General features: G+C 26.6%; 1 protein-coding gene across 2 annotated transcripts in view; it reads right to left on the reverse strand.

Moving 5' to 3' along the window:
- Window positions 1-1,338: 1,338 nt before the first annotated feature.
- The window catches only part of LOC127286440 (LIM/homeobox protein Lhx9-like), a 40,429-nt gene continuing 25,770 nt past the window's right edge, over window positions 1,339-15,997 (reverse strand). For both annotated transcript variants that reach the window (XM_051312872.1, XM_051312873.1), the window contains exons 6-7: window positions 4,432-4,667; window positions 1,339-3,786 (exon numbers count right to left, since the gene is read on the reverse strand). In XM_051312872.1, coding sequence (XP_051168829.1) covers window positions 3,526-3,786; window positions 4,432-4,667 — 497 coding nt within the window. In that variant the 3' untranslated portion in view covers window positions 1,339-3,525. The remainder of the gene's footprint in view (window positions 3,787-4,431; window positions 4,668-15,997) is intronic.

Genomic DNA, 15,997 nt, shown 5'->3' on the forward strand with positions numbered 1-15,997 from the left:
GCCAAAGCGAAACTATAAGACTTTTGGGCATGAGCCACGAAACCCTAAAAACGCCTTTTCGCACTATTGATTACACAGAAAATTAAAAGGCATTAAAATAAGCTGCAACGCTTATTATTTTAATCCAATTTTGTTTATTTTAATACCAAAATGGATTAAAATAAGAAAAATTGGATTAAAATAATAAGCGTTGCAGCTTATTTTAATGCCTTTTAATTTTCTGTGTAGAATTTGAAAACTGAAAAGCAGTTTAAAATTTATAATTACAAAAATTCACTATATTTAAAAAAGTTGTTTAAATAGTTTTTACTTTTTTAATTAACATCAAACGATGTTTTGCATGATAATTAAAAATGCTAGTGACCTTTGAAATTTGAATATAAATAAATGGAGAAAAAAAAGTTGAAATTGGTTCTCTATTGAAGTTTGTTTTCTATTTTTTTCTTTTTTTTTGTACAATCAACGGGGAATCGAATATTAATTTTAAAATCCAATAAATTATAAACTCATAACTTCCAAACTAAAAAAGAGACTATGAGAGGTCAAACTTTTAAATGTCATGGCAAAATCGTAAATTCTATCACTCCATAAATCGATAATGGAAGCGGGTCAATGAATTTAATTCAGAGTTTTTTTATATATATAACTATTTATTAAGCGATAATAATAGCGTAACACATTGATATATTCATACTATTTTACATGACTGATTCATTCTTCATAATGTTGACATACATTTATAGTTTCTATGTATATATTCCACAAATTTATTTTTCTTTTTAACAATCTCACAGACCGAATAATTGTAAAATAATTATAGCTTTTAAACTTGAGAAAATTATAATTACCAAGATTTTGTTTTTTTTTTAAACCTGTAATTATTTTATTCCACACTTTTCAGATTTAATATTAATAATAATAATTGGAGAATTAAAAATTTTAATTTCTTTTAAATAAAATATTAACGAAATTGATACTTTAATCTTCAGTGCAATTAACATATTAATGAATTTGTCCTTCAATATAGAAAATGAATCATTTGGCACGGGAAAAGATTAAAGAAAATCATTAAATAGCAATATGGAATTGGAAGATTCTGTTTTTTTTAAATACTTTAGCTAAAACACTCAATCCTTATTGATTTATTCATTCGTATTTTACGCTTTTATAAAATTAATTTCCAGTCTTAATTTAAATTCCAACTAATTGTTAAAGATCCGTAAATAATTACACAACTGAAAATATCGTTGACTCAATTTATTATTCGAAAACTTAATCTTAAATATTTACCAAAGAAAGATATTTATATATATATTTTTTGTTTTTTCATAAATATTAATATTATTATTTACATAAATATTATAGAAAAATCTTGTAATTAATATATTATATATTAGATATTATTATAGTAAAAATTCTAGAAAGGAAATTTACATGAAACATTTGGTGAAAATATACAATGAGAAAACTTAATTTATATTATAATATTTTATATATTTATAAATCACAGAAAAGGGGTGAAAGGGATTTTAAAAAAATATTTTATCCTCAAAGTTTCTCCGAAGAGATGGAGATTAATGAGTTAATTGCTTTCGTGTTTGCAAAAAGAAGATTTTATCGATTGATGCAAGGAGTTTTTTGCAGCAACCATCTGTGCACTTAAGATTGTTAATCTTCAACGTGTTAGTATCAATTAGTCGTCTTTATTGTTAGTTACTCGCCCACGTATCTACAAAACGAGTAAAAGTGGAATAAGACCTTTTGTATTCTTGTTTCAATATTTTACATTTTTTTTTTTCCATCAAAATATGAGTAAAACTCGAGAATTTAAGTAGAATATTTTTTTTGTCTTTTTCGAAATTTTTAAAAGAAAATTTTTTTAAAAATAAAAATATATTTTGTTAATATTTAATTTAAAAAAATTTAATTAATAGGTAGCAGTTAATTATATAGGAATTCGAAAACTGGACTGTATTATTTGAATAAAAATTAAACACTATTAATGATTCAAATATTTAAAATTAATTTTTGTTTTTTACTATTTTAATTATATATTAATTTTTAATATTTAATTCTATTAACAAGTGACTCGGGTCTTTTTCCTCTTTCTCGTAGTTTATGAAAACTATTGTCTAAAACTTTGGTAATTCGGATATGCTTGGAACTATTATTTATTATCACTGATTCCACTTAAAAGCAATTTTATATAAATACGATTGGAGTTTTCTGCAAAGTTTTATATAAAGTTTAACAACAACAAGCACAAAGAAAAATTAAAAGAAAACATTTTTATTAAAATTAAAAATAAAAAAACAATTTTAACGAAAAGAATATAATTTTTATGTATATACTTAAAGGTATAGTACAAAAAAAAGTTTAAATATTTTTTTCTTCAAATAATTTAAAATTATGCTGTTAGTTGAAATTTTTTATAGGTTATTTTTCTGAAATATATCATTGGGTGTTTTCGGCATTCACTCAGAGTTAACTCTAGAGTTAGCAGTGGTGCTCAAATGTAAATTTTGATTTTCAGTTCGTCTGTTGGTTGTGAACGTTGTTGATTGGCAATTTGGCATAGACGATTCATTTTGATTGGCGCAGGGTTTGCAATTGTAACAATATGTGAAACGGGCCTTTTATTCTAGTAATGTAATGTTAAAATAAAATTTTTTGTTTCTAGATTTCATAAAAGTCCCCAAAAATTTATTACTAGATGACCCAGAGTTAACTCTGTTTTCTTGCGAGAGTAAAGAAAAAGGGTCAGTCCTAACCTTTAATGGCCGACAAAATTTGTGAACGGATTGTTTGTTTGAAAAGTGTAAATTGAAACATAATAATTTATTTTTATTAAAAATTATTTTAACTTTTTATTTATAAAAAGCAACTTTAATTAAAATAAATAATCTAGTTTCTTAAACAATTCAGATTAATTAAAGTTAGGGAAATAATGAAAAATTTGAAAATTATAAACTTTAAAAAAATAACACGTTTATGGGTAGCAAAAATATGTTCCATTTTTAAATGAAAAACAAAAAATACGTATAAATTAAAAAAAAGTAAGCAAACAAGGACAACTAACTTCAAACTCAGGGTGATGAAAATAGAAAATCAATTATTTTATTTGGGTAAATAAATTTTCAAAGATAATATCATTGAGCACCACTGTTAACTCTAGAGTTAACTCTGAGTGAATGCCGAAAACACCCATTAAGTACCTATCTTTTTTTTCTAAATTTTCTTTTTTGATACTGAAGAAAATGTCATCTTTTTTTTTATATATATATTTTTCTACCTTTTTCTCGTTTTGTTTCTCTCTTCCTTTTTTTTTCTCTAAATTTTCTTAAGACTGAAGAAAATGTCATCATCATTTTTTTTTGAATGTATTCTTTTTTTTTCTCTCTCTAAATTTTAGCACTCGAGTGAAGAGCTCAGAGTTTGTAGCACCATTTTGACTACACAGACACACAATTAATCAAGATGATTTGACGTTGAACTAAAAGTATTCTCTTCCACTTGTAGTGTTCGTCAGTAAAGATCAGAAAAAGATACCTGAGATGAAACCCCGGAATGTAAATGATGAAGTGCATGCAACTCCTCTATGGACGTTGACGGCATACTGTTACTGTCGCCTAGAAGACCGGAAGTTGAACCCACTCCTGGCGAGTCGACTCCAGTGCCCAATGATGCAGGAGTACCTGGACATATGACATTATTCGAACTGCTGCTATTTCCCTCTTGTCGCATTATATTTCGTCTCCATTTTGCCCTTGCATTTTGAAACCATACCTAAAATTTTATAACAATTTTTATTCAAATTTCCAAAATCTCTCGGCGAATATTGCGACAGATTAAAAAAAAAAAATTTCAATAATGAAAAAAAAAATTTTTTTTGATTTTATTTTATTTAAAAACTGCTGAATCAAAAATAATTTTTATTTGAATTAAATTAACCTCTTAACGCACGACTTCTCTAAAGTCACTCTATACTAATTCGCGATGTCAGTTTTTCGAAATTCAAAATATCAAATCAAATATGGTGGAAGATTTTTTAAAAATTGATCAGATTCGCTTAAAATTCATTATAGTCGGGAGTTTTCAGTGTCGTTAATTACAAATGTAATATTAAATTTGTAATTAGTGACTGCCATAACCCCCGAATTTTTCTGCTGGGAAAAAATTTGAAAAACATTATATGAAAAATGTTTCAATGAAAAATTTTGTGTCAAAGGAAAGAAAGGCTTAAAAACAAAAATCAATAAAATTAAAGATGATTTAAGTTTAAATATGATCACGTTCAAATACATACTGACAATTCATGTCAGAGGTAACTTTTTTGCGGTCAAGCTACTTGTTCCATCATACGTTGAAAGGAAAGGATTTTTAATGTGAAGAATTTTTTTTGTTTGTTTTTTTTTTTTTTTTGTAAATTACCTGAAGGACTCGCTTGGATAATCCAGTTTTTTGTGCCAACTGTTTGAGGTCTTTGGCATCTGGATTTTGATTAATGGCAAAGTAACTTTTCATCGTTCGCAGTTGATGATGTTTAAAACTTGTTCGCATACGTTTGGTTCTTTGATTTTGGTGCACCGGTCCAGGAGATCCAACTGATGCATCATAAGCGGCCAATGACTCCATCGATGATGAGAGCTCATTCGGATGAAGCAATTCTACAAATAATAATAATGAACCATAATAATTATTATTAATAATAATGTGAAATATCAAATTCAGTTATATATATATATATATATATATATATATATGAATAATAATTTTGAAAAAATTGATATTTTGTATAAATTGATTGAAAATGAAAAAGTTGTTGATAATTCAAAAATTTTTCTCTCAATCTATAGTACTTAATTAATTTTTAATTAATCCAAGTAATATTAAAACTAATTTACACCATTAACTGACGTTTTTGTCATAAATATTACATAAATTTGACTAAAAATATAATTAAAAAAAATTTTTTCACAGTTAAATCAATTAAAAATATTTAACAGTTTTAATTTTTTTTTTAAATTAATTATTATATACAGGTATATGAGGTATTTCACGTGTAATGTCCTGAGTTAAAAATTGATTTCTCGAAAATAAGTAAAACTTGGGGAAATTCTTGTCCTACCTGATAGTAAAATATCCCCAAAAAATTTTTTGACTTTTTTGAAATTTTGGGGGATATAGAGGGGGGTCAATTTTATCAGTTTTTCCTGACACCGCCTACTATTTGAATTTTTTATGTCTATAAATGCAATAGAAAAAATTTTGGCAGGTATGATTTTTGAAGGTTTTTTCATGCTCTTTCCATTGGTGAATTTCGTTTTTTTATAATTTTTGAATTTTGACCTTGATTTTCTATAATTAAAAATAAATTTGCTATTTTTTACTAAAATCGGTGCGTTTTTTTTTTTAAATAAATAATTGCAAACGAAAACTGAGGTTTTCTCCGATCTGTAGGTATATAAATTTTCGGAATGCCAATTTTTTTTGTTTTCGGGATATTAAATAGCAAAGATCGAGAAATCAATTTTTTAACTCAGGACATTACCCGTAAAATGCCTGATATATAATAATTAAATTAGAAATAAATAAAATAAAAGAAAAAAAAATTAATTAAAGTGTAGGTGTAAAAAATTTAAAATGTCGGATCTAATATGGTGGACAAGAAAATTAAAAAACATTAAAATTTATGTTACTTAGGGGTTTTCGGTTTGCTAAATTCAAATCTGATGTTACACTGAGAGAAATGGATAGTAAGAATTTGATAGTAAAAAGAAAGATTGTACAAGGTACTATCATTGTGTTACTGACAAGAATCTACTATCAACATTTTACTATCCAAGATGTTACCCAAAGACGTAAAATATGTTAGCTTTTGGATTGTAGTCACTACTATCAAATATTGTAAAAATTAAATGTGAGCGCATGCGCTGATTGTGGTGTATACTTCGCCTATTCAATTGCGGTCCTTGTGTTTTCACGCACGTGTTTATATATAGTGAAAAAAGTTGTGAATAAAAAATGGACGAGTTTGTTAAAAATTTATTAATGTCGTGGAATATGGAATCTTTGATTCCATCTTTTGGAGGTAGGTTTATTATTTTGATTGAATTAGCGAAGACTGAAGTGTGAACGTGTTTATAACCTCAAAACAATTTTGCGTTGTTTAGACGGTGAAATTGATGAAGAATCGTTTTACTTACTGGACAATGATACAATATCACTCATTATACCAAAACCAGAACCTCGCTTAAAATTTTTTAAAAAATTTCAAGGTTACAAAAATCAAGTAAGTTTTTTTTTCGTTTGTATAAATGTACATGTGTTTATTGAAATTTTTTTTTGGAAAAAAAACTTTTTCATATTTTTTCTTACTTTTTTTAAACTTAAAAATTAGTAAAATAATACAAATTCAATTGACTCTGTGAAAAAAATATACCGTTTGATAAATATATTTATGTTTAAGCAAGTCCTTTTTATAGACGGAGTGAAAAAATAGACATACTCTTTTTTATGTAAAAAGTTTAAATTCTTATCGAAATGTCTTATTAAAATAAAATGAAATTATTTAAGTTTACAAAAAAAGCGAGGTTAGGTTCGTGTATATTTGCCACTCGAGAACGTAAAGAGATCGTATAAAATTTTTAACATCAAAGATTGTAAATTGTACAATCAAATTTCTATAATCATCTGATAGTAAATACTACAATCTATATCGCTGTCTGTATATTTAGCACTAAATATGGTTGCCCTTAACATCATTATGTTACCCAGTAGCATAAATTTCTCTCCGTGTAGTTTTTTAAAATGGTGGATCCAATATGGCGGATAGGCAAATTAAAAATCAATAGAATTTACTAATATCAGATTCGTAATCAGCGAACCCAAAAACCCTTTGAGTAACGTGTTTCAAGCAAATCTGACGAATTTAGAAAAATATGTCCGCCATATTGGATCCGCCATTTTTAATTTTTGAAAACGGACTTCAGATTTCTAATCAGCGACCTCGAAAACCTATATGCACACAGTTTTAAAAATTTTAATGGTATACAAGTTTCTATTTACATTTTGGACCCACATTCAAGATTTTTCTCCTCACAGCAAAGGGGTTAAATGATTGTTTTCTTTTTTTACATGATATTATATTGAAAATTAATTGAAGCAGTGCAATTATTTGAATAAAATTTCACAATATTTCTTAACGATTTGTGAACAATAGTAAATATATATATATATATATTGATCGAGATCGTGTTGTATTTAAAGGGCCTTCTCTTGGAAGAAATCGTCACCGATTACAGAATCGAGCTCTTTCTCTCGCTTCTGTGTGTGTCGAGACTTCTTAATCAGATCGAAGGAGAATGTGTCGAATGGTCCAGAGATTGCATTTAAACGAAAAAAAATTCTTTGTCAAGAAATAGGGATCTTGCGGATGAGAAGAAGGTTATTCTCCATCGAAAAGGTGAGTTAATATAGTTTATAAAAATTCTGTAAACTAACGAAATCGTAAAATATTTATCACAAAAAATGTATTCAGATTTTGATGGATTAAGAACGTAGAATTTTATTAGAGATAAATAATAATTTACAAACTTCTAACAGGAGAAAAAATGACTTTTTTTTATATTATTATATTTTCTAAAAACGTTAGTAACAATTTTTCGAATTCAGTTGTTAACAATTGAAATTACGTTACAAATATTTCGATAATCTTTTTTTTTTTTTTTTTTTTTTTTTAATCTTCGGGATAATAAATATTTCTACTCGAAAAGAGAGAATTTCCCTTGAATTTTAGTTGGTGATCGATCAGTGGTACACGCGTCCCATCGAACATTTTGGTGAATCACAACAACCAACCGGATCTCGTAAATATAAGAGTGCGAATGAAAGCCCGTTTTATCCATACAATGACTATATATATATAGTATACACCTTTCACATAATTTATTATTCCTCAGCGTAACTTTATGTCGAGTGTATATTATTTAAAACAAGATAATTCATACACCTGTAAAAGATGAATATTTGATAAGCCAATAGATGCTTTTCATATATTTTAAGCCAATTTAGTTCGTACTTATATCGTTTAATATAAAACAGGTGAAACGGCAACAAAATTATGGTGGAGAAAATTATAGTGGTTTTTTTAAGTAGAAAAAGATCAGCTTAATCAGACATGACAAAAGATAATTTTTTAGTAACTAAAACTAAAGGGGAGTCAACTAAATTTTTTTTAAATTAAAAATTTTGAAAATTATATAGAAAAATCAACGTTGGTCAGACATAGCAAACAGTTTTCTAATGTCTGACCAAAAAGAGGATTTTCTACTTACAGTGAAAGGGCAATTTGGATTTATCTACTTGTAATAAAACCGTCTCTATAATATTATAAAAAAAATGTCTGCTAACAATTTTATGATTAAATATTTTTTGGAAGTAGAAAAGTACGTTTTGGTCGGACATGACATTTTTAATTGTCAAATTGTATTATTTCATTTCGAAAATAAAAGTATTTCCTTTTAGTCTGACTAAAAATACTTTTTTTACTTAGGCATCATTTTGTAAATTAGTGCATTTTTAAGTAGAAAAATAATGTTTTCAATTATTAAACATTTTGTAAATTAGTGGATTTTTTAAGTAGAAAAATATACATTTTTAATCAGACCTGATAAGATAAAAAATTTAGTTTTCTACTAACAATGAATAAATAAAAGTTAGACTAAAATTATGTTTACTAACTTGTTAGTTAAATTTATTCCAAATAAGGAATGCTCAACGTAAAGAATAATTTTTTTAACAAACATTTTTAAAAACAATGACACCAATTATTCTTATAATGAAATTGCATTTATATGTCAATTGCATATATACCTACACTTATAGAAAAATAGAAAAAGTGAAAACATTTTAATCGACGATGAGCGAGAGGAATAAAATAAATATTCTCATCTCTTATATATGTATGAATTTTTGAGCTCAAAACTAATGAAAATTCTTTCTCTATTTAATATCTACTACATCACTTCTCGGTGTTATTTATGCGATATTAAACCATTCGCGGAGATTGCATAAACCTATCAAGTCATCGTTTCTGAATATATATGTATATATATTGAAACGAGAAAAAAAAATCAATTTTTAAAATTTATCTTCGACGTTGATTTCAACGCAAAGCCTCGTTATTGGTGGTCGAGAGGTGGAGAGAAAGAGAGAGAGAGGGGGGTGGTGGGGGAGGGAGACCCATCATCACGAAACACTAAATCAGTCTTTCCACACCTGTGCACAGCAATTTATAACTACGCCGGAAGGAGTGGGCGAGGTCAAATGTTTTACCGACAACCAATGAGCACCAGTCATCAACGTGTCATTAATAATATTCTCTTACTTTCCATTTATAAAATATTCACTTTTCTCATTTCCTTTCTCTCTCTCTGTTTTCCAATTTTTTAAAAATAATTTTTAATGCCAATTGTTCATTTGAAATGAACCAAATTAGAAATAATAGATGATTCTGCCAAAATACATATAATAATTTGATAATAGTCAAATAACCGATTATTTGAATCAAATAAAATTTTTTTTACAGTGCTATGAATCACTGAGAATAACTCAGTTTTAATTTTTTTTTTACGTAAACTTATAATAATTTCTTAAAATCAACATAAGAAATTATTAAGGGGTTACATATATGGGCTAAATCACGTGAGATTTCCGTCGACTCTTTAAATTCGACCAAATATACGTATTTTTTATTTTTTTGGAAAATTTTCAAGTTATGAATTTTCAAAATTCCAGTTTCTTCAATGTAGACCTATTTTCAATGGCTGATAACTCGAAAAAAATGGATTTTTTCAATTTTTGATAACAAAAGAAAAGTTTCAGTTTTTCTTTTACTTTTCAATAATGTTAACAAAAAATTTTTTTTCTTCATTTTTTATTAAGAAAACAAACAATTTTTTGTAATTTTCAGAAATGTACAAAATTACAAAAAATTGTTAAAAATGATTTTTTTCATTTTTTTTGGAACCTGAAATCATATTTCACTATGAAAAATGAAAAAAAAAATAATTTTTACCAATTTTATAATTTTTTTTAATTTTCTAAAATTGCGAAAAATGCTGCGCGCGGTGTTTAAATGTTTATATAAAACTTATCGGCCCACTCTTCTTAGTATTTCCAGGTTTGTTTTTTAAAAAAAAAATTTTTAAAATATATCCAAATTAAGAAAAACTTAATTTGTTTAGAAAAAAATTGATATTTTTTAAATAAAAAATAAAAAAAAAATTTTTTATTACCATTATTGAAAAGTAAAAGAAAAACTGAATCTTTTCTTTTCTTATCAAAAAGTGAAAAAATCCATTTTTTTCGAGTTATCAGCCATTGAAAATAGGTCTACATTGAAGAAACTGGAATTTTTAAAATTCATAACTCGAAAATTTTTCAAAAAAAAAAAAAATAATAAAAAAAATCGTATCTATTTTTTTTCACTACAGAACAAGAAAAAAATATATTTGTCCGAATTTAAAGGGTCGACGGAAATCTCACGTGATTTCGCCCATATACCTTTTTGTCCGCAAAAAATGAATAATAAACTAATTATTACTTAGAGAAGAGTATTTTTTAACCGCAAATACATCATTTTTTTTGCAATAACACAATTGTTTGGCTATTTTAAACAAAATTTGTTTGATTCAAATAAATATTTATTTAATCTAAATAATATTTGGTTTATTTTCATAAATTTTTCAAATGAAGAACAAATTTGATGGAACCAAATAAAATTTTAGTTGATTTAATCAAAAGTTTGGTTAATTGTATTAGTTTCTTTCATAATAGCGATATTAGCATTAATATTCACGTAAAAATAATTCTTATTGTAATCGACAAAGCTGTCCTTTTTCATGCGGACGGACACATTTATTTGATTGATTCAACCAAAATTTGATTGTTTCGAACAAATTTTTTTTTAAGTGATAAGTTATGGCTAAGCTTTTTAATTACAATTATTTAGAAAATCTTTAGGACATGCAAATAAAATATATTTTTTGTGTGAAAATTTTTATATTTTTTATTTTAATTATATAATATAAAAAAAATATATTTTAATTGATTGTCAAATTATTTTTCTTCTTTAAAAAAAAAAAAATCTTCTTAAAAGAAAGAGAAAAAAAAATTAATTTTTTCCTGCGTTGCAAGTATAATAAAGAGCAATTTAAAAATACAATCGCGAGTTTGTGGGATTTCTTTGAAAATTGGAACAAAGGCGAAATCGATTTTATATAAAATGGCGACGTCGAACGAGAACTGTGCGTGGAGAGAAATTCTCTGTTTGCAATGTTTTAAACCCGCGGGGACATTGTATGCGAATTTCACGCGGGAATATAGATGGCCACCCAACGACGTTGCCAATGGCCAATGGGACCGCGGTTTTCTTTGCGGCAGTCGCGCGGTAAGAAGAATCAATCTAATAAATAACGTGGCGGTGGATAACCATTGAATTCAATTGAGAAAACAAGTTTCAAGCAAGACCAAAAGCAAGACCCCAAGTCAAAGCCGCGTCGTCCACCGTTACAGTTTATAGCCTCCGAACTTCCATTCTGCCTTTGCTTTTGCTGCAATAAGAGCGAGAGACGATTTCTCGGCGCTCCTCTCTCTACCTAAAAAGGGAATCGATATCGACCACTGGTATAAAAGCAACCTTATGATTCTAACCAATGATTATATCGTTGGACACTTCTATGGAAAATAAAAAGCATCTTGGGGACTCTTTCATTTTTATATATATATATATATATATGTCATTTCCAATGAGGGAGGGAAAAAAAATTCCGTTTCGTAAATTATTACACGTTTCTATATCAATTTCTTATATATATTTATATATATGAGACGCGATACAAAAGAGTTGTGACAAAAAAAACCAGAGATTCAATTTGAGCTGTTTTTGGAGGAGGGTGGGGGGGGGGACTTAAGAAATAAAAGTCGATTGATCTTCAATTGAGACCTAAAACATTTCGTTCATTCCCCTTTTCGAATTGCACAAAAAAAGACGTGTGTACTTCAAAAGTTAATGAATTATTGCAACAGCAATTTGGAATCAATTTTGTGTCTTTCATTTCAAATAACGATATTATTTTATAATTGAAAAATTATTCCGCTCATTAGTTCGTTAATTTAATTAAAAAAAGAGATGGAAAAACAGTTGTAGTGAAAAATTATACTTATGTGAGAGGAATTTCTTAATTTAAATCGTGTAAATAAATTAAATAGTACAAGAGTGTAGTCAGGGTTGGATAATGGTCAGAGTTGAGCGTTTATTTTGTTTTATCACACTAGCGCCATCTGTCTTTGTATGTAAGTACTTGTTAGCAATGTCAGGGAACTTTTCACTAAGATGTTATATGAAAATGTGGAGAGTAATTTGGTGTTTGTATCACGCGTTTATTTTGTGTGTGATATGACGCTAAACAACGCAGGGTGAGTCAAAGTTGAGCCACACAAAATTTTGCAATTATGAACTGTTCTTGCAATGGAAATTTATTTTTCGACTTAAAGATGTGTCAAAAATTTCATTTTCATTGGAAAGAAAGGAAATACAAATTTCCCAATTTGCAAATTTTGATTTTCATTCATGAGAAGTAAAATATCTAATTTCATATAAAATTACACAATAAGGACTTTTTATTTCAATTACGTGGTTCCTTTACTCATTTACAAGTGTATTTTAGCGTCATTCTATCATTTAAAGGCCATTATTAATTATTTATCTGCATATTTCATTGATTGAAATTTTGCTCATTTTAATACCAAAATGGATTAAAATAAGCAAAATTGGATTAAAATAATAAGCGTTGCAGCTTATTTTAATGCCTTTTAATTTTCTGTGTAGAGTTGTTGATATTACAATTCAAAATGATAATATTACAATTCGGATTGTTGTCAAAATACAAATGTACGTTGTTTTAAAAACAATACGAATTTTTTGTTGTCAGTTTTGTTCAGTTTGCAATTCCGTACAGTTGCATAAACAAACTCTCTGCCGATTGCTGATGGAACAATCCGAATTTGTTCAGCTGACAAGTTTATTGTTCCATGTCACGTGGTCATCTTGAATTCTCGCAAACTGGCGTGCAGATCGTTGCGTCGTTTTCTTCTGGCACATGTGCCACTTTTGCTTTTATTATTAGTTTTTTTTAAAAGAATTTGATTTGATTCAGAAGCTGTATGTTTCACAAATTTTAATGCAAATAAAACTGATGATATGACCTACGGAAATCCTGCTATCGATTATTTTAGAAGGCGAAGAAACTGAACAAATTGTATTAGACGGATCAAAGCTTTGTTAATACAACAAATTGTATTGCCGATTTAACAATTTAGTTTTGTTATTTCAACTGTTCCATAACAATTTTCTTTGTTCTTCAAACAATTCTGTTTGTTCACCGAACAATCCCATTTTAACCATTTTTTTTGTCCCAACAACAAATAGAAGTGCTGGTTCTATATTGACAATCCGGAATTGTTGTGTGGACTTAATTTTTAGTAACCACAACAATTCTTTTTTCTCCTTGATATACTCTCCTCTATACACTGACAAAATTATATTCTAAATTTAAGAATTTCTTCTTAAATAGGCGCCTAAGAATATATTCTTATTGTAAGAATATTTCCCACTTACTTTAAGTGGAGAATATATTCTTGGCGCCTATTTAAGAAGAAATTCTTAAATCTGGAATATAATTTTTTCAGTGGAATATTAAACTTTATTTATTTATTTATAATTGTCTCATTTAAATGAACTTTCTTTCCTAAAATTTCCCCTTCCGCTCAAAATGAAAGAGATGTTGAGAAATTTTTATTTACTTGATGAAAATATCGTTTATATTTATATATTTGGTTCGGGGTTCATTTTAAAGGGTGAATTTGAATCAATTCGTTCTTAAGAATGAGAGTACAATTTGTCGATCGGAAAGAATAAAAATAATCGGTAAGTCTGCTTAGTGGGAAAAGAAGTTAAAAGGGGGTATCTCTTTCTCTTTCTATGTATAAGTATTAGTGGTCTCGCGGCCATTCTGGTCTCAGAGACCACGTATTGGTTGTGGCGGCATTCTTTTCCGGGAGAGAACGGCCAATCGATGCATCTCGGTGCCGATACCCATCTGTCACTGTCTGCAACTTCACCGACTTCTTCCTTTCTCTTCTTTTTTCTCCCGAATTTTTTTTTTCTTTCTTATTTTTGTCATCCTTGTTTGCACACATCTTACAAACACACACACACACACATACACAAACCAAATATATTATATCCAAAGTTTCCCCCTTTTGTACTCGCGATTTTCAACTTTCTACCAAACTTCGATTTTTATAAGTTCTATTTTTTAAAATTAAAAAAAAAAATTATTATACTTTCAATTTTTTTTATAAATATATTGTAATTAAAAATTTTTAATGTAATTTTTTTTATTGAAATTATTTTGTTTCGTACTTTTTAAATTTTAATTTAAATTTATAATAACTTTTATATAATTTAAAAATTTAATTTAAAAATATTATTTTCTCTAAAAAACATGAAATTCATTGAGCTATAATATGTGGCACTAATTGCAACTCTGAAAGCAATTACTTTTTAACTATTAGTTTGGACAAATTAATTTTGAATTTATATTAAATTACATTGAAAAACGTTTAATTGAATAAAAATTCATTTCATTGTTTATTAAAGTTTTTTTAATAATTAAATCTTGTAAAATAAAATAATTGATTTCGATTATTTCGTAAATCTTGTAACTGATTTTTTACTGTTTAATTAAAATAAAAATTTGTTTAAATGAAAACAATATTTATCTTAATTAAACAAACATTCGTTTGATTTTATATATATATATATATATATATATATATCTCAATTAAATATTTATTTGATCCAAGCAATTTTTTTTTGTGTATTTGTGTATTAATCTTCATTCAGATGTTCTTTTTTTAATTAAAATATAATTATCACATTATTTGTAATATATATATATATATATATATATATATATATATATATATATATATATATATATATTAGGGTGGTCCTTAAAAAACAAATTTTCGAATTTTAAAGTTCGTAACCCCTCATTTTGTTAAGCATGGAAAAATAAGAGACACGTATTTTTTTTTTTTTTTTTAAATTAATATTTAATGGTGCCTCATCGCACTTGAATTTTTACATGCATTTTGCATGGGGAAAAAACGTTTTTTCGTAGATTTGCTATGAAATGATGAAAAATGAATATTTTTTTATTGGACCACTTTGTTTTTCTTCATTTATGTTCAAAGAATAAGATCCAATAATTTATTTATGAATTTTTAATAACAAATATTTTTTAAACAGCCCCTAAAAACCCTCAAAAAATGCAAAATCAGGGAAAAATCGTTAAAAAATGTTTATTAATATTTTTTATAGTCTTTTTTGCAAGATTTTTTATTTACAAATTGAACAAATACTATTAATCGTATTTTTCAATAATTTGCAATTTGTTTAAACAATATATTGTTGTTACTGTAAAATTGTTGTTAAAAATATCTGGAAAATGATGTTTTTTTTAATTTTATAACTTTTATTGACATGAACTGCAATAAATAACAGTTTATTTAAAAAAATGTCAACAAAAATTGTTTAAACAAATTATTTTTGTTATTTTAAAACTAGTGTTTAAATGTATCTACAAAGTTGCTCTTCCCCCTTAATTTTGCAAGTAGTTCTGCTGTTTACAATTGCAATAGTATCTTAAATTTTAAACTTCATTTTCGACAATTGTTTAAACAATTTAATTTTTTAATCAATTAAATACTTTTATATTTTCTAAAATACATACAGTGCGAATTATTAACTGCGGCCCAGCCTAATTCTGACAGTATAGTTTTATTTATAATGTTGCAAGTCGATGTGCTACGACAAGTTTAGACGGGTTTGTTCAGGTAGCACATCGACTTGCAACATTATAAATAA

Source organism: Leptopilina boulardi, unplaced genomic scaffold (assembly GCF_019393585.1).
Source record: "Leptopilina boulardi isolate dan_hultmark-lab unplaced genomic scaffold, ZJU_Lbou_2.1 LbouV2_354, whole genome shotgun sequence".
NCBI classification, from domain to species: Eukaryota; Metazoa; Arthropoda; class Insecta; order Hymenoptera; family Figitidae; genus Leptopilina; species Leptopilina boulardi.